Source organism: Lepisma saccharinum, chromosome 13, assembly GCF_977018435.1.
Source record: "Lepisma saccharinum chromosome 13, izLepSacc3.1, whole genome shotgun sequence".
Lineage (NCBI taxonomy): Eukaryota > Metazoa > Arthropoda > Insecta > Zygentoma > Lepismatidae > Lepisma > Lepisma saccharinum.
Window position 1 is genome coordinate 79,128,793 of NC_139241.1, and position 20,255 is coordinate 79,149,047.

At 37.3% G+C, this 20,255-nt stretch overlaps 1 protein-coding gene across 1 annotated transcript in view; it reads left to right on the forward strand.

Annotated features, from left to right (window-relative positions):
* The window catches only part of LOC145997452 (tyrosine-protein phosphatase non-receptor type 13-like), a 460,227-nt gene that overhangs the window by 401,818 nt on the left and 38,154 nt on the right, over nucleotides 1-20,255 (forward strand). Inside the window, exons 6-11 of the mRNA XM_083134519.1 lie at nucleotides 145-240; nucleotides 3,790-3,917; nucleotides 8,586-8,778; nucleotides 10,278-10,376; nucleotides 16,376-16,587; nucleotides 17,662-17,800. Coding sequence (XP_082990645.1) covers nucleotides 145-240; nucleotides 3,790-3,917; nucleotides 8,586-8,778; nucleotides 10,278-10,376; nucleotides 16,376-16,587; nucleotides 17,662-17,800 — 867 coding nt within the window. The remainder of the gene's footprint in view (nucleotides 1-144; nucleotides 241-3,789; nucleotides 3,918-8,585; nucleotides 8,779-10,277; nucleotides 10,377-16,375; nucleotides 16,588-17,661; nucleotides 17,801-20,255) is intronic.

Genomic DNA, 20,255 nt, shown 5'->3' on the forward strand with positions numbered 1-20,255 from the left:
GACCCCCCTCCTTTCCTCCCTCCTGAAATAAAATTCTGGCTACAGGCCTGACTGGTTGGTCCAGACCACACAACTACAGGATGCCTTGTAATTTATCATTGTTTGCGGTGGGCCTTATTTTAATTACATATTTCTTTTTTTCAGGAAATAACAAATTATTGCAAAATACACAACCCGGATGAACCATTCTATCATTCAGTAATGGATATGTATAAGGAAGTCATGGGAAGTCCACCAAAGGTAATATATTTTAAATTTTATCATAACACATCATAAGCTTTTGCAATTTCCACAGAGATTAATAGTTCTTACATCATTCTGCTTTTGCACAGTCCATATAAACTGAACTCCATGGTGTCTTTTTGGAATTTCAAATTATCCTATATCCATTTTGGATGTAATGGATTATCCAGATATCTGGATACTTGGATATCTGGATAATTCAGGTAATCCGGATAATACAAATTTCATGAAGGATTTGTAGAAAATCTGTACAGTGAAATACGAACATGGCAAATAAATTAATATGTGGATAGGCCGTAAGTTAAAACTGTCTGGGGCATGCGGCCCCCGTTGCCTTTTTCTGCGGCCCGCGAAGCCAGTTTGCAAAATACATTAATTTTATTTATTTTCATTAAAATACGTTCTTTTTTACTGAAGGAACGGATGATCTGTGAAGAAAGACAATGTCACAGGTAGAATTGATTTTGCAGTCAATAATGATAATCAGAAGAATCTAAAGTGACGTAAGTTTCTCTTCACACCATGCATTCCACCCCTTCGCTATGCAGAATAAACTCGCCCGCTTCCGCGAAGGCTTCACTCTTTGTGTTCAGACAAAGTACGAAGAGATTTCCAGTGTCCCAACTCGGATTGTACTGTGACTGGTTGTTAAAGTTTGTGCAAATATCGAAATGAGCAATATCTCCAAAAAACGTAAGACTGAAAATTAAAATAGCTTCTCTCCAACTTGAATTGCGTGATTTGCAAAGCGATGTGTTCCTTCAAACTAGGCAAGAAAAGGGGCCAGAGTTTTTCAAATACCTTTCAAAAGAACGCTTTCCAAACCTTCGTAGTTTTGAGCAAAGAATGACATCGATGTTCGGCAGAACATACATGTGTGAAACTGTTTTTTCTTCAATGAAGTTCATCAAGAACCGCTACAGAAGCAGACTGGCAAATTCTTCAGTGCTTCACTTTCTGAGACTTTCAAATACAACTTTAATAAAAGAAGCAGATCGGGCTCAATTTTCACATTGAACACTTACTATGAAGGATTTTTATTTGTATGGTGTGTATTTAATTTCTTTCAATTCATCAATAAGTATTGGGATTTTGTGAAATAAATTGTAATTATACAATTTTCATTTGTAATTCCATTGTTTTATTGCCTCATTTTAGAAATTTAGGTCATGCGAAAGTACTACATTTTCAGTTCAGTACTTACAATTTTTGTAATTTTTAATCCGCCCCCCCCCCCCCCCCCCAAAAAAATGAGGCCCGGCTATCAACTAATGGATATAATTTTGGCTCTCGGACCTTTTGAAGTTGGAAACCACTGCATTAGAGGATAATAATTTTCACAGAAGCTTCTTCCGTCTCCATTCCACTTGAAAGTTGTCACTCCTATTTGCCACTGGACTCATCCAGTTAAGGCCCGGCTGGACCTTTGTCATGCGAATGGGCGAAATTTTTTTCAAATTTTCCTCTCCATTCGAAAAACTTCTTGGATATTTCAAAATATGAAACATTACATCAGCTTAGAATTCCTTCTAGAGCATTGACGTGAATTTTCATGTATTTTTCTTTCATTGTTGTCTAGATATTATCAATAGTTTAATAGACTTATGTAATCACAAAACTTATATATATATATATAAAGAAAAAAGTAAGTCAGAATATGCAACGCAGAAATTTCCACTTGCAAGATGTTACTCGACCCTTGTTCCCATTGAAGATTTTCAAGTCATGAAGTGTCCCCTAGACACTCCCTTTTGGGGGTCACGACGGAAAAATAGATATCACCATTCAACTCGGTACATGATGTTTTTCGTTCGACCATGTCACGAAAATAGCTCTATTATAAGTCCTTTTGATTTATGAGGTTGATACAGACTACCCCATATGTAGATGTATATTTTACATTATGCTTACTCAGTGCTTATGTAATAGTATATAATAGATACTAAGACATAACTGAAATACGAGGGTCACTATTTATATTTTGAGCCTTGGCAACACTGATTGAAGTTAGGCGCGATTTGACGTTTGCACGGAATCGTCTGGCATTATTGACCATAACGTACTTCAAATGTTTTGTCAATAGCTTCATTTGAGTTGTTTATGTTGCCTTGGAGATTGCGCGACAACAATAAAATGGAATTAACTCGTGAACATTTTCGTGCGATGATTTTTTTTACGATTTTCGACGTGGATTATCAAGACAAGAGTGCATCGATCAACTTACTTCCACATTTGGCGATGAAGCCCCATCCTTTGCCACTGTGAAACGCTGGTATAACGAATTTAATCGTGGCCGCCATTCGCTCACCGACGAGATTCGCGAAGATCGTCCAAAATCAGTTGTTGTTCAAGAAAGCATTGATGCTGTGCAAAACCTAATACTGCAAGATCGTCATGTGACGTACTGTGAGATTGAGGCAACCATAGGCATTAGTTCCACCAGCATATATAAAATATTACATGCTCATTTAGCTGTGAGAAAGGTATGTTCTCGTTGGATCCCACACAATTTGACAAAAACTCAAAAAGACGCTCGCGTCAATTGGTGCAAACAAATGCTCAATATATACAATCGTGGTGCTTCAAAAGACGTATATAAGATTGTAACAGGTGACGAATCATGGATATATGCATATGAGCCAGAACGTAAACAGCAGTCGACTGTATGGGTGTTTCAAGATGAACCCAATCCAACAAAAGTTGTTCGCGCTCGAAGCACATCGAAACAAATGGTCGCCTGTTTTTTCGGGAAAACTGGTCATGTGGCAACTGTGACTTTAGAGGAACGTAGAACGGTCAACTCTGAATGGTACACAACAATTTGTTTGCCGTCGGATCATTCTTCATCAAGACAATGCCAGCTGTCACACATCTCGTCTAACAACCGACTTTATGAACAGTCAAAAAATCGAATTGATGGGTCATCCGCCGTACAGTCCTGATTTGGCACCCAATGACTTCTTCTTGTTCCCGAATGTCAAGAATAAATTGCGTGGACAACGATTTTCGTCGGCGGAAGACGCCGTTGATGCGTTCAAAAACCATATTATGGAGGTGTCTCAAGAAGATTGGAAAAACTGCTTTGACAAATGGTTCGATCGAATGCAAAAGTGTATTCGAAAAACAATAAAGCAGTTTTCAATGCCAAATTCCTGTTTTTTCATTGTTAGGCTCAAAATATAAATAGTGACCCTCGTATTGTTAAATATGCTAAACTTTTTTTGATCAGAAAGGCAAATTACGAATCGTTAAATATAAGTTTTATTATTTTTAATGTTTTTTGCTTTCTCATTTCAAAATATTTATGATGTATATCACAAACCATGACATAGGAAGAAAATGTCAAAGAATGCACATGAAATGTTTGTGCTTGGAGGGGGGGGAGGGGGCAAACCATAATCCTTCTTAGAGTGCCAAAATATCTTGCTATGAGACTGATCATGACTGAGTATTATAGCTTGTATTGTTAAACAGCTTTCATAGTATGGTAAAGATTTTATACTATACATTTTTTATTTACATTAAAGGTATTCTTGTTTTTTCCAGTGCCTTGCCAGCAGTAACAATACGAATCGTACACAAGGAGAAATAGAACTAATTTATTTAAACACTACACAGTCACCATCTACTGTCAACAAAGAGAATCACATGAGAATCACTAGGACACCAAGCAGGTACTTAGTCCTTTGGAATGTTTGAATCAATCGCTGAATATCAACTCTATCTTATGTGCGTTTCCGTCAGGGAACTTTTTTTACCTGTATTCTACTAAATCCAAGTAATATTCAGGTTAACATATAAATAAGGGTAATCTCTTTCCTTGCTTACATTGATTGAATTTCTCTCTCTTTCTCTCTCATTTTTTAAAGTTGCTTTTCTTCCTCTGTAGGTACTTTTCTACCTTTGTAGGTTAATTGTGACAATGAGGATGTATAGAATATTGATAAAATACTCAGGATTGAAAGCTAGGACCTGCTTTTTTTTTCTTCACTATTTTAACCACTCCACTACAGAAGGTGGAGTCATGCTGGTTAAGAATCTCAGACAATGAGCGTGACATTAGCTGTTAAAAAGTCCAAATATGTGTCAATTCCTTTATTCTATGCTTTATGTATGAGGGGCATGTCCAAAAAAGGGCCGATTGGTTATTACAGAGAATTAATTCAAGCGAGAAAATTTTTATTTTGATGCTATACAAGTGCATACCCTGGCTATTTTTCTACATAGTCACCACGACGCTCCAAGCATTTTTGGTACCGTGGAACAAGTTTACGTAGACCTTCTGTGTAGAAATCTGCCGCCTGGGATCTCAGCCAGTCGAGAACTTTACTATCATCGAAACGTTGCAAAGCAAGCCACTTTTTGAGATGAAGGAACAGAAAGTAATCACTTGGGGCAAAATCGGGACTGTATGGTGGGTGATTAAAACATTCCCATCAGAATTTTTGAATTGTCGCAACAGTATGGTCAGCTGTGTGTGGGTGGGTGTTGTCATGAATAAGCAGAATTCCAAGCCGTAACATTCCTCTTCGCCGGTTTTGGATGGCACGTCACAGATTAGACAGTGTTTGGCAATACACATCTGCTGTGATGGTTCGTCCCGGTTCCAGGAATTCCACGAGGATTACACCTTTTTGGTCCCAAAACATGGTTGCCATGATTTTGCGATGTGGTGGTGTTTGCTTGAATTTCTTCGGTTTCGGTGAACCGGAGTGACACCATTGCATGGATTGATGCTTCGACTCTCCAGTGACGTACGATATCCAGGTTTCGTCTCCAGCCACTATATGAGAAAACAAGTCATCGCCATCCTTCTCCCAGCGGGCCAAAAAATCATGTGCTGATTTCATTCTTTCATATTTGTGTGTTTGTCAACATTTTTGGCACCCACCTCGCACACAGTTTGCGATAACCCAGATTGTCCGTTACAATTTGGTTCAATGTTTTATGAGACACTTCAGGAAACTCCTTGCCTAGATCAGTAATGGTGAAACAGCGATTGGATCGCACTTACTCATCAACACGTTACACAAGTTCGTCCGTCTGAACACTAGGCCTGCCACTCCGCTCGTCATCATGAACATTGAACGTCCTTCCCGAAAAGCATGGCACCATTGTCTTACCTTTCCTTCCCTCATTACTGTTGGTCCGTAAATGGCACACAATTCCCGATGAATGTCAGCTGCACTCAGTCCTTTTGCATTGAGAAATCTAATCACCGACCTCACCTCGCATTTGGCGGGATTTTCTATTACAGTAGCCATTTCAACTTCCTGCTACTCGCACATACGCACCTCCACACTGAGAAATATACCTCTGTTGCAGGCAGTGGCGGCTGGCCAAGTGCAACAAGTGCAGATGTTTTCACCTAATTTTGAAATTAATATTGACATTTTTCATTTCCTTGTTAAATTAAACTATTTCACAGCAGAACGCACACGATAATACTCAAATAACACGCCGCTCGGCGCTACGCACGTGAAGAGTTCGTCGTAGCTTAAACAAACCAAGAGCAGACGCCGCCAGGTTGCGGAAGACTTTAGCCGGTTGTCATGCCAACGGTGACGTCACCTACCGTTGGAATTGAATGGGTGTCGCCATCTACGTGCAGCAGTTCTCTCGTCGACAGAAAACATTGCATCCAGTGGTTGTGGCAAAATCGTTGCGTTCTCGCGAGATCTTGTTCCGCGTGTGTGTTTCGCGTTTCCTATCGTGTGTTGTGTTCATGTGTTGAGCTGTGGTTTGTACAATGAACTCAGTAAATGACTTAGTGTGTAATTTGTTGCAGACACCATTTTCCAGATGGACGGATGAAGACAAAAAAGACGTTTTAAATTGTGGGGGGGCCACTGACACTTACTATTTGTTTTTCATTGCCTATAAATGTACTTCTTCACCTGTTATTTTAGGCACGAGCCGCTACTGGTTGCAGGCACAGAATACTAAAGCATGCTTCGTCAGTATTGCCAGTCCCAAGTAAAAAAATTATCGGCCCTTTTTTTTACATGTGCCTCGTATTATAAATTACAAAGTGTCATTGTTTACTTTAATTTATTTATATCTCGTCACATGAGAACCAGAAGAATGTAACCACCAGAATTGAGTTTTCGGTTTTGTGTCAAGTATCCCCTCTGGGGAACTCTATTTTGAGTCAGGTCACCATATCTCCACTTCTGATCTTTAGCAGTAAGGTGGAGTGACGTATCTCTAATTGTAAGAATGCATTTATCCTCTCTCCTGTAAATTTGATAAATTGGAGTTATGTCTGCGTGGTTCTCACACGGCGAATTGTGTACATCCCTTTTTGTGGATTTCATTCTAAAAGTAGGGAGTGACTTTACAACAAGGTGGATTGGATTGATTTAAATCTGGTGATTTTTTTTTAAAAAAAAATAGAAAAACATTGATTCAAATCACTTTACATAAATAATTTATAAAATAATATACATAAAGATTTTGTAGATATCGGAATCACTTTTGGTGAAAGTACATTAATCTCGTAATCATTTAATGGTGTGTATTAGGCTTTAAGAAAGAAAAAGAAGGATGTGATGATGTGAAGCTCATACGAAAGGAAATGTAATATGTAAACACACGTAAGTTTCTCTTAAAATAAACTACAATAATTTTTATAGACAAAAATAGCAAACATTTTGTGTAGAAAAATATGCAAAATAATAATCACGTTAAACCGTAAATAATGTCATTTTCATTAAACTGTAAATAAACATGGCAGCTATATTTTGCAAATGATCGTTAAAGAAATTGCTGAAATTCAGCTACAAAGACTATAAAAAACATTATAAGTTACAATTATATAGTACATCCAGAATGTTTTATTTTCATTAGAAGAAAAGTTACTGAAATTATTATAGTTTCAAAAACACACTCAACAAAAATTTCCATAATAGGTTCATATATATACAGTATGATAGTGAAAAACAGAAAAATGTGTATTTACATATATTTTTTATTTACTTTATTGAAACTGTTCAAATATTTTACAGGGCCGTTTACTAGAAAAAGCCATTCTATAAGAACATATACCTATGTGTATGGTGCCAAAAACCATACAAGCAATTTTAAGTGTGTTTCTTAAAAAAGAATAGATTTAAATCAAAATCATCCAATTTAAATTTTAAAAAATCATCAAAATTGATTTTTATTTTAAAAATCATGATTTTTATCCACCCTGCTTTACAATCATTCTGTAATTTAAAATGTGTTTCAGTGGTCTCATGGTAGATTACTTCCTTGCAAATGTGAACAAATGATTTCATGTTTCCACTCTGGGCTTCTTAAATGAAGAGGATTTTCTCAGGATATTGACAAAGTTTGCTCTAAATTGGCATCCAAGCTGGGATGCTGGGAGATTTAAGTATGTCTCATGATGAGCGTGACATGCTGTTGAAAGGTCAGAAGCCTGTATAGAACTTGCTTCATCAAAATCCCCAAGAAAATGTTCTCTTTTGCAGACTAATTTTGTTCAAAATAATGTATTCGCAATGCTACAAGTCAAATCTTGTGGTTTTCTCATGATAACTTTCAGTTTCTCCAGGCAAATGCTGATCCCTCACTTCCTTGTCCCTTTTCTTCCATCAGTCCCTCATCTTCCTGTTGTGGTTCACCTAATCGTACAAATAAGCAACATTTATTAAATTGGCCAGTAAGAAATGTTTAAATATTTTTGAAATAATTGAACAAACAAACATGGAAACATTCATATGTTACAGCAAAAGAGAAAGATTACAGATAATTCCTCTGGAATGACTTGCATTAGCAAAATATAACTTTATGGCCGTTAGAAGTACAATGTTATTCATAAAATGTCCTGGGAATGAAAAGAAATTCCATTATCCTTAACAAGCTTCTTGACGGGAGATAGAAATGTTTGTATAATTCATTTTTGTTCTATTTCAAACAGTGTTGAATAAGCTTTAAGTGTTTACGTGTACTTTAAGACTTAAAACTTTAACATGTTAAAACACCTGAGAATGGTCGGGACATTTTATTTTAGAATTGCCTACAAAAGTGAGGGAATTTTGTTCAACCAAAACTAATAGTAATCTCAAACACAGTATGTAGTCATGGACACTTATTGGTTGTAACAATAGCACTCACTTTCATCGGGGTTGTTACAACCCACACGTGTCCATGACAAGAGTGTAACTAAAATCGATATGTATTTAAAACATTTTTTGCAAACAACATCAATTCGTGATTTTTAATTTTTTCACATACGAATGAATTTTAACATGATCACAAAGAAATTAATTTTATTTAACATTGTAGGTCATGTATTAATATTTAACAATTTAACATTTTTTCTTACTGTAATGTAGCTGTTCAGAAACAATTAATGGCAGTAAGTCTGTGAAACGACACCCAGTCCAACGAGCAGCATCTCGTCTTTATCGAGCGGAGGCCACTGAAATAAGGACCAAATACTCCTGTCCGAGAACGTGCATTGGACCGGAGTTTGTTGTCAGGAGCAGTAGTCCCATTAAGTACATTCACTTGGATGTTGATGCTAAGGTTGGTCTACGTTTTACTACAATTGAAGTGATTAATGAGATATATTAAGGTGTTGATAATGACTATTATGTCAGTCCTGTTGATAGGTTTGCTCTATCGATATTCCTATAAATAGCATCTAAAGGGTGACTACTCACCAGGAATTCCTTGAATTCTGGAAATTATGTTTGATTTATTGAATCTGGGAATGCTGCGTGAATTTTTCTACATAGACATGAAAATGAGCAACTTTTACTAATCCAGATCCCATTGAATTTATACATGTTTATAAATGCTAGAGGCAAATCTTTTAGTTCTTATATTTTTATCAAGGAAGGAAAAGAAAGCTGCATGGAAAATAAACAAGAATTATTTTCATTTACTTTGTCAGTGTCGTTTGCAGAACAATCTGGTCTGAGTGTGTGAAATGGCAAATGTAAACTCCATGCTTTAAATTAAATAATTTAAATGGATATACCCTTTAGTTGAATTGAATTAGAATTTTTGGATACATTGGAGTCACACGGATCCTTTATATTGTTAAGATATTTGTGTGTGTGGGTGGTGAGAGGTGGTAATACATAAGGTTGAAATAGAGAAAACATCTGCTTGTACCTTTCAATTTTTGGATATTTCGCCTTGAAAACCAGGAATTATACTTGAATTTTATCATGATCCTAGAGGAACCATCCGTATCTTAACTTACCGATCCCATTTTGGGTTTCCCCAATAGTGGTAACATTATCACCTTGTAATCAAGCGGTCACAAGGTCCGATTCCCGGTGGAGGCACTCAGTTAAGAAGACTTAAAGCAAAACAACTCAACATAATTCCATATTTCTGGAAATTATCTGAATTGGCTCCCATAATTCTATGATTTTGTTCTTGTTTGTAGAAATAGAACAGCAAAGACAGTTATGACGAAAATGTACATGAACCATGTAGTGTAATACAATGATTATTGTCAGAAGGTTAAATCATTTAGGTTCATTCTGAAAAATTTGCTGTTTTATTATCCATACAACGTTTACTATCATTATTAGTAAACATGCTTCAAAATTGATAAACTTCATTTTGTTTTTTTGTGAATTTTACTTGAATGTTAGTAAATTTTGCTTCGGTATTGACATAACTTGTATTGGTCGATTTTGTATTGCTACTCTATTGAAAATAAAGATATTTTTTTTTGGAACATAAATTCATGCAATTATTAGAATTAAACTTCCCAAATCTGTGTTAATGTTAACACATTGTAGGTGTGTTACATTTCTGAGTGCTTTTTTGCAGTGCTACATGTGGACATTTTTAAGTGTGGGGCAGGTGTTTCCTCAAAACTTGAATCTAGCTGGGGGATGCTCTTATTGTTAAAATAGTGACAGTAAAACAGCTGGGGGAGATGCATTGTGTAAATTTTCCTAGCTAGCTGGGAAGTACACCCAACCCCCTTTATACCCCTCCACTTCGAGCACTAGCTTTGCATCTTGCATGGAAATAAAGTTGTTTTTTCCTTTCTTTTTTAGTCTGTTGAAAGAAGAAATGTCATGGTTGTTTTATTGACTGGCCAAAAGGTTGAATTATCCTGCAACCCTAACACAACTACTGTGCAACATGTTTTTGAGGTATGTATGCATGTGTGTATTATCTCGAGAGCTTTATATGCATAGTTCGAGTAATTTCTTAAAGGTTAACATAACCACAGTTTGTAGTTATTAAATAAGACACAAGTCACTACTTACATGTGGACCTTGTTTAACATCATGATTTTCCTGTTCTGCTCCGATATCGGAAGACTGACAATGCTTGCCCCCCCTCTCCCATTATTGATAACATTGCCTTATCGTCAATAAAAAAAATGTGTGATGGATGGTGGAGGCCAGAAAATAATTTTTAACCAATGACATCCCAATTTTAATGTTAGGATGACGATTTATTGATATAGGTCATTAAGTGGTCAGGAATTTGTCCATATTTGGTCAGTAAAATTGATAATTTTGACCACTTGACTAGTTTCCACTCCTGGTAAACACATCACACACTAAAACAACTTTTTTCACAACATCAGGTTAAAACACTAACGGAGACACGTGAAAGGCAGCAGCTACTGTGAGAGGAAGATGTTCCTGCTTTTGACGTGTCTGTGCTGCACGGGCGGATTAAAGGGGGTGGGGGGCAGAGGGGGCATCGTGAGCAATTTCCAATATGGACCTATTTTATTTTTTCATGAATTGATAAATAATTTACACAGTTGGAATGAAAAATAACACATATAGTGTCAATTCTGAGATATACAAGAGCGGAATAAAGGGGGGCGGAGAGGTCGCCCCACTACCCGGGGGCGACAAACCCTTAACCCCTTCCCTGCGAAATTTTCTGACAAAATGGTTTCCCGTTCTGTGTATTTTTTTTTATCTGAGTTTGCGTGTAATATATTTAAGTAGCTACTGCTTCAGCATAATTCATCCGAGTTTCATGGTTCATACGTCTTTCTCTTCATAATAGATCAGGCTTTCAAATGGTACCATGCACATGTGTACATCAAGTATGAGGAAAGGGAAATCGGGGATAATTCTGGAAATTTCCCTCCGAAAAATCCCTTTTGGTAACTTTAGGGTCCTCTGGACTGGCCCTGGATATAGGTACTCCATTATAATCTGCCTTGAAAAATACTATGGTCTATACGTAATGCATCCACCAAGTTTCAATGCAATATCTTCAATAGGTATGAGGGATGAGGGGAAAAATATTTTGCAATCCTGTTTGACAATACTATTAGATACTATTAGAAACTCGCAAACTCAAACACCAAAAATAAATCACCAACAATTCAAATAACGCAACACCAAAAAAAAATGTACATAATGCAACTGACTAAACGAGGCACACAAATGAACTCACGTTTGCACTTTGTCAGCATAACACAAAACACAGTTTACTTTCCTCTGAACTACTACTACTACTTTTAATTCTTCTTCTTCATCTTCTTCTTCTTCTTCTTTTTCTTCTTTGTGGGCATTGAAAATCGTGACTAAATAAAAGGTCGTTGTTTCTTCAATAACAAAACACATTAACACAGGTTACTTCAGTCAGAGATGTTCGCGGGCGTGATATTACGCCCAAGACAGAATAAGCTATAGTGACCAAGGGCATAATATTACGCCGAACACAGGGAAGGGGTTAAGGGCCTTATTTTATTTCTTCCGTAATATTCACAGTTGAAATGCAATGAAGTAAATATTGTGGTATTTTATGAAGAACTACCGTTATGGGGGTGCAGGAAGTTTAACGGCGAGTGCAGCGAGTGACTAAAATAGGGGCGACGGGAGGGGAGGGGAACAAAGATAAGAATGGCGAAAGATATGACACAACGAATAATAAGGGGCGAACAAAGAATGACGAAACATATATGGGCGACGAATTGTAAGGGGGCGATGGAAGACAGGAGATGAACAAATATAAGAATGACAGAAGGTAGAGGCGATGAATAATAAGGTTGCGATGAGAGACAGGAAGCGAACAAAGATACGAATGAAGAAAATTGGGTCGACGAAAGATAGGAGGTGACGAATGATAATGGGGCAACGAAATACAGGGGGTGAACAAATGTAAGAATGACGAGAGATACAATGTGACGAATGATAAGGGGGCGACGAGAGACAGGGGCTAACAAAGATAAGAATGATGAAAGATAGAACACGACGAATGATAGGGGGCGAACAAATATAAGAATGACGAATAGATAGAAGCGACAAATGATAAAGGGCGACGAGAGACAGGAGACGAACAAAGATAAGAATGATGATGGATGGGGGCGACGAAAGATATGAGTCAACCCAGAGATAGGGGCAAACAAAGATAAGGATGGGTGCGATGAAAGATAGAAGCTGACGAAAGATTAGAGGGAGACGAGAGACAGGGGCGAACAAATGTAAGAATGACGAAGGAAGGGTGTGACGAAAGATTAGCACAAAATGAACTTTAGGTGAAGGACTAGTATAATATTACTAGGGTGGATCAAAGGATTCGAAAGGTGACCGCCCCTTCCCAGAGGATCTGGATAATATTCCCACCACCTCTGCCTCACCATTCATTTTTTTTTAATACGCAGTCACTGTCGAATGGCCGTAGCTAGGGAAAGAGAGAGAGGGAGAGAGCAGCTGACATGTACCCAGTGACACTAGCGCGATGTTGAAAAAAATTAGTCAAACTACAACTATAATTCTTAGTATCTTGCTGCAAGGGCAATTTAGAGACTTGAGGGGACGATCCTGCACCCCTCACAAGGGCTTTATTTTTTTAGTTATTGATAAATGTGCAAAGTTGGAATGAAATACATAAAACATTATGGAGTTCTATGACATACCCAAGAGCTAAGAATTAGCAATTATGGAGGGTGACGCAGCAGTGCTCTTCTTGCCTGTTTGGGACAAAACATAGGTTAAACTGCTCCACTGTTTCCGACAGTCACATCTATTTTAATCAAAAATCAATTTATTATGATTTTGGAGAAATCTATTACAGTCTTTATTTTATTGAAGTTAAACACTTTAATATTGGTATGCTCAGCAAAAGGTGTAGTATTTTATACAGTGCTATGAAAACCTGAGGTGCAAGTGGTGCTTCACGTTTTGGGGCCGCGAGCCCCCATCCAGGTGTTTTTTTTTTTTTAAAAAAAAAAAATAGAATGAATATTCCTTTCTTTTCATTCTACAGTTAAATAAGGGTGAAATTGGAGAAAACAATAACATATCAATTATTTATCACTTATTAAGTAACACAGGCTTGTACTAAATGTACGTGGAGCAGGAGGCCACAAGATAGAATAGAGATTTTGCAGGCCAATAAAAAAAAATCGTCTCTTAGTCCTGTGATGCTCCTTGATTTATCAAAAAACGAACTTCAAAAGTGTACCAGTGACGTTAGTTCTAATCTCTTACACTATGCAATGGAAGATAACACAAACAGCGGCGTGCCCAGGGTTTTCGAAAGGGGTTGTACATTCTTTTCTAGAAATACTGGGAAATACTCCCACTATTTTCATCCTGGATCATGACTATTGTACTTCTTTTCAGGAGTTATTTACTGCTCATTTGATTTTCCTCACTTTACCCATAACTGTGGCATCTGTAGAACTCACCCTTTCAAATCTTCAGCCAATAAAATATTATCTGCGAAATTGTACTCCTCAGCAAAGATAAAGAAACATATTCGTTTTGAACAATGAATACAGGCAAACGGAACGGATAAACATTGAACATGCTGCTGATGCCAAAGCACGCAAGCAAATGTTTTAGTTTTTCAAATAATCATTTTACGTTTAATTTAATATCATTACTTATTTCTTGTATCTTCATTGTTCGATATGTATTAAATACACATTTATTACTTGTTTTGCTGTAAAATGCAAACATCTTTCAATAATCAGCCACATGATGTGGATTTTGTGACTTAAAACATTACAAGTATGCAATTCATAATTGTAATCACCCTCATAGTGCAAGAAATGCTATGGTGAAGGGGGTGGGGACAAAAACATGACACACAGCTGAGCCTCCAACGTTTTAGTTATGACAGTGATTTTATGACATATATGGTAGGACCGTAGTTTGTGAGAGATGTATGCTGGGCACCAAAAGTTCAGGGGGGAGGGGGGCTGTAACAAGTCTCCACCCCCTCCTAGAGAATGTCTTTAATCCGCCACTGCTGTGCTGGCATTTTAATCTTATGATGCGCTGGCGAGCAATAATTCAAGGCCAAATGCACAATCGGAAAAACTTGAAAACAGTTCATGTGTGAAAATGTTTTTTTGTAAGTGAAATTTAGAGCCAAAAATAAATATAAAAGAAGTTAATGCACATCTATTCATTTGATCCATGCTTTTATGCACCATGAGGCTCCCAAGGTAAAGAAAAGTATGAGTTAAATATGCTTCACGAGGCCCCAGGCATAAAACTAGCATGAGTTACATACAACTGGCGTGGCAGTTAATGTGTTAGTGCAAGAGCGAAAATTCCATGACAAATCAGTGGCACTAATGAAACTCTAATTTTAAATAAAATAAGGAGAAATAGTAACATACAGTCCTTCTAAATGCTCATTCCAAAGGAGAAAAAAGCACCCATTTCCTCTCTAAGCTTCAAGAACCACAAGAAAGTGAACACAGGCATAGAAGCCTATTGATGAACTTTTGCCTGGACGTTCTCCACCCCCTTCCCTCTTCCCAATATGTGTTTGTAGCATGCGGCAGCAGCCAACAGGCTGTTATATTTAGCCCCCCCCCCCCCCCCCCGCCAAATTGTAGAAAATGTGAGAAACTAAAAACATCTTTGTAAGAGAAGGAGTAGATAATCACATTCACTATGCTTTTCCCCTACAAATGTTAACGAAACTTTCTCTTCTCTCAAAAGGACCCTTATTTAGAGGTGATGCTCTCAAAAGCAAATGCGATAAAGCTTCATGCTGAACTGTTAACTTGGGTTTGCTGCATCTTTGAAAAGTCACAAGCTGCCATTGGTTAAAATCAGTTAACATATCAGAAATAAAGCAAAGGTGACTGCTCACTGGGAATTCTGGAATTCTGCATGAATTATTTGCTCTGGAATTATGCATGAATTCTTCTTGAATTTTTCTCATAGTCGTGAAAAATTGCAATTTTATTAATGCATTAATAAAATATACTTATAAATGAGGCAAGTTTTTCACAATTTAGGTCTTATTTTTATCATGGAAGAGAAATAAAGTTGCGTGAAAAACAAAACAGTATTCTCTCGATCTGTTTACTTTGTTAGTGTTCTTTGCAGAACAGTCTATCTTGAAGTTCAGGGTGGTTACTCACCGAGAATTCCTTGAATTCCTGGAATTCTGCATGAATTATTGGGTCAGGGAATTCTGCGTGAATTCTACGTGATTTTTTTCTCCCTGTCGACGTGAAAAATTGCAACTTTTATTAATCCAAGTTCCATTGAATTTATACGTATTTATAAATGCTCTGAGGCAAGTTTTGCACAGTATATGTTTTATTCTTATCGAAGAAGGAAAAGAGAACTGTGGGGTAAATAAAACGGAATTCTCTCAATCCGTTTACTTCTTTAGTATCTTTTGCAGAACAGTATCTGACAGACGAAATATTATTGCAAGATAAGATATTCTGAAGTTGAATAGACAAATTTGAGTTTGAAGTTCTTGTACAATTAACAATTTTTTGTAGATTGGTATATCCCGTAACATCCCTTACTTGTGTTTGAAGATGTATTTCGAGTCTGAATATGTGGAATTGCAAATGTAAACTCCGTACCTTAAATTAAATATATGTACCATTTAATTGAATTTATTTAGAATTTTTGGATACATTGGAATCGCACACACCCTTTACATTGCTAATATATTTGTGTGTGCATATGTGTTATTGGTGAGATTCGTAATACATTGATGTAGAGAAAACTTCTGCTGGTACACCCTTGAATTTTCAACTTGTAAACTGGGAATTATACTTAAATTTTATGATGGTCCTAGAGTGGCACCCTGAAAGCATCTAATTGTAATGTATTACTCAATTCTGTTACATTGTTGCAGTTTACGTAAGGAGGCAGAAAAGTGCTAAATTGTTTTCATTAATTTTCAGGCAGTTGTAAAGGAAGAGTTAATCGAGGATAACTTCATGTTTGGTCTTTCTGCACTTTTGGATGGAGACATGGTGATTCTACCAGCAAATACCCGGCTCCATAAAGTGGCACCCAGTGGGTGGAAGAATGCCACAAGGAAGGAGCCAGTCCACTTCACTTTCACTTTGTACCTGAGGGTCAGATTCTTCTTGAAAGACCTCAGAGGAATCAGGTACTGACAGACTGTTTCATTAACTTAGTGTGTCTGACAAAATATTTACTTTTTTATCAATTACATTGACACCAATTTTGTGAAAAATTGTATTTATTGTTTGTGAATTTTACAAATTTTAGGTGAATTTTTAGTAATCACATTTTTGTCAATTATTTATTGTCAAATCATCCAACAATAAAATACGAATGATTTTAAAATTAACACAATGAAAACTAATTGCTGTCGTTTTTGGCTAGTTTTCTTGGAGGTATAAATATCCTGTTCCGACTTGTTGGAGACTCGCAGACAGAAGTTTTGTTGAGGAGTTGGAGTCAAATCAGCATGCAGTTGGTGAGTGCTGAGCAGTTAGTTTTGGTATGATAAAGAGTGCGCTTGTAGAACGAAAGTCGTGAAAAGTACATTTATTGGAAGAAGCAAAAGGCAACCTAGAGTGTTATGTATTGGATCTGTACTGGAACCTTGTATATATGGAGAAGGAGAGAAGATTATAAATCTTATTTGTTAGTAAACAGAAACAGAAGAAAACATAAAATACTTTTCTTTGTAAAAATACAGTTTGTGTATCACTTGTAGCACCACAGTTTGAAAGTGCATGTACCAAATAGGGATAATCAAGATAAAATTTTGTCTGGATATCGGATAATTTTCTATCTAGACATTGGATATTCTGATATTCAGATATCCAAAGTCAAACTTTCTGGATTATCCCGATATCTGATATCCATATTATGAGAAATGTCTGCCTATCCGAATGTGTGCATTATCCAGACAGTTCTATCATTATCCATTTTACAGGTTATCCACATATTATTTTATTCGTCATGTTTGTGTTTCACTATATGGATTTTTTACAAATCCTTCATCAAATTTGTACTATCCAGATATTCAGATTATCTGGATATTTGAATTATTTGGATATTTGAATTATCTGGATTATCCGTTGCATCCAAAATGGATGTAGGATAATTTGAGATTCGAATTTTGAGGCAATCCCTACTACCAAATAAATTTTCCTTGTAAATGTGTGAAAGCATTAAATGTTATTCTATGCTGGTGGCATTCTAATTCCAGGTCTTGGGAAACAAAACACCTGCTGTATCTGCAACTCCGAAGGTGCCTTCTGGAGCAGCAGATATCCTGCACTCCTGAGCAGCTCTTCTCGTTAGCAAGTCTTTCTCTACAGGCTGAATTCGGAGACTTCCAAGAGGAGGTATGTTCATATTTATCTCAATAAAGTTACATGTACACAGTCCGGCAATTAAATAAAAAAAAAGTAAAAGTAAAGTGTTCCCCTGTGCATAGCACCATGCCATGAAGGCGTATAGGGGGTGTGGGGGTAACGCTCCATACTTTCTTGATCCGGTCGTGAGTGGGGGTGATGTGATCAGCAATGAGACTGATTTTATGTTGACCCATGTATGGATTCTATCTGTGAAGTAACGTGTTCATGGTGTAGTGTGGTCCATAATATATAACATGGGAACACCTCATGAACTTGCGATGTACATGCTGGGAATTATGTCACCGTGTCGTGAGGGAATTATAAGGGTGTTCTTACATAATCACTATGGAGCAGTGCGTGAGCATCAAGTTTCATGAGAGACATTCGGAAAACTGCTTGCAGGAATAAATATTTCTTGAATTGCCTTGGTGTGAAGGACAATGCAGATCATTTTCGCTTAGGTCCTGCTGCAAAACAACTACTGTAATCGCAGAATGGAAGTCGCTAAATTTACCAAGAAGCAAAAAAATGCAGGTCAAAAATTCAAAAGTGAAGAAACTTTTGTTTTTTTATGACAGCAAAGGCATTATTCATTATTCATCATGTATTTGTACCAGTGGGTGAAACTGTAATTGACTGTTACGAGGGGGTATCAAAAAGTTTTAATTATCCCCATGAAATAATTGAGACAGAAAGTTGAGTTTTATATCCTTTTATTGTGACTTCTCTACATAGTCACCATGCAGAGTTACACATTTCTCCCAGCGTTTTTTGATCTGTCGAAGACCATCATTGTAGAACTCTGCAGATTGCATGGCAAACCAGCTCCACCTCCAATATGACATCGTTAGTGTTGTCAAAATGGCGACCCCGAAGTGGATTCTTCATATGTGGGAAAAGGAAAAAGTCACTTGGTGCTAGATCGGGAGAATAGGGCGGGTGAGGTAATAATTTATAGCCACAACGGTGAGCTTCAAGAACCGCTGCTTGCGATGAATGAGCGGGTGCATTGTCCGCAAGGAGACGGATCCCTTTGGAGAGCATGCCGCGACGTTTTTCCTTCACAGCATCTCGTAACTTCCTCCCAGTGATAGTTTCTCCCTTCCGAAGGTAGTCTGTAAGGATGACCCCATGACAATCCCAAAACACTGAGAGCATGACCTTCCCAGCAGACCTTTGCACCTTTGTTTTTTTGGGGGAGGGGACGATGGGTGCTTCCATTGTTTGCTCATCTCTTTTGTCTCAGGATCATATAGGTAGATCCAACATTCATCCATAGTTATCATACGGGCAAAAAAATCTTCCTCGTTTTGTTCCAAAATGTTCAACATCTGACTCGACATGTCACGCCGTGTTTGTCTCTGAAGAGGAGTGAGCAAACGCGGAACCCAGCGGGCCGACACCTTAGACACATGCAATTCCTTACGAATAATATTCCAAACACTACCATAACTGAGTCCACTTTGTCGCATGATGTTTTGGATAGTTATGCGTCGATCTTCCAGTATCAGATCCTCGATTTTCTTCACCGTGGCGGCGTCATCCGTGGATGATGGACATCCAGATCTAGGTTCATCTGTAACAGACATGCGACCTGTTTGGAAATGTCTCTTCCACCTCACAATAGTGTCATAGGATGGGCAATCAGCACCATACACAACTTTAATTTCTTCATGAATTTGGCGGGCGTTGTGACCCTTCAAATGCAGAAACTTAATAACGCTGCGAGCTTCGATCTTCTCCATTTTGCACTTTACTGACAACTAGCGCCACCTATAAAGAACAGAAATAACACACATTAATAATTTTCACTACAGAACACATAGAAGGTCTAATGACTACAGAAGCAAAGTTTCATCGAAATCACTCAATAAATTCTGGGGGATAATTAAAACTTTTTGATATCCCCTCGTACTATCAGTGCTCTGAATAATTATGAGAGAGAACTGGCCATATCCTGAACTGGACAGTTGGGCATTTTAATAGGAATTATAACAAGAGCATGGAGTATAAATGGTTGTCTAGGTATTTCTAGTCCAAAAACGAGTTAGTGTGTTGAATCATCCACTCAACTCCCCAGATTTATCCCCTTCTGATTATTTCCTGCTCCCTGAAGTGATGCTGCTGCTGAAATTATGCACTTTTGATGAACACAAGATCATCCAACAGATTGTGACGTCCAATCTTCAAGTCATACCACATGAAGACTTGCAGATGTCATTCAATCATTGGCCAACTGCTGTATTGATGCAGGTGGGATGTACTTTGAATAATAAACGGGCAATGTTTAAATATTTTGTTTCCTTTTCATTTGATAATGACTGTCTCATTACTTAATTGCCGGAATGTGTATTTTCCAAAGGGGCCTAGATTGCATTTCATTTGTAAATCTCTAGGTTTAGAACATGATACTTGTGCAATTCAAAATGTCCTCAGTAACAGC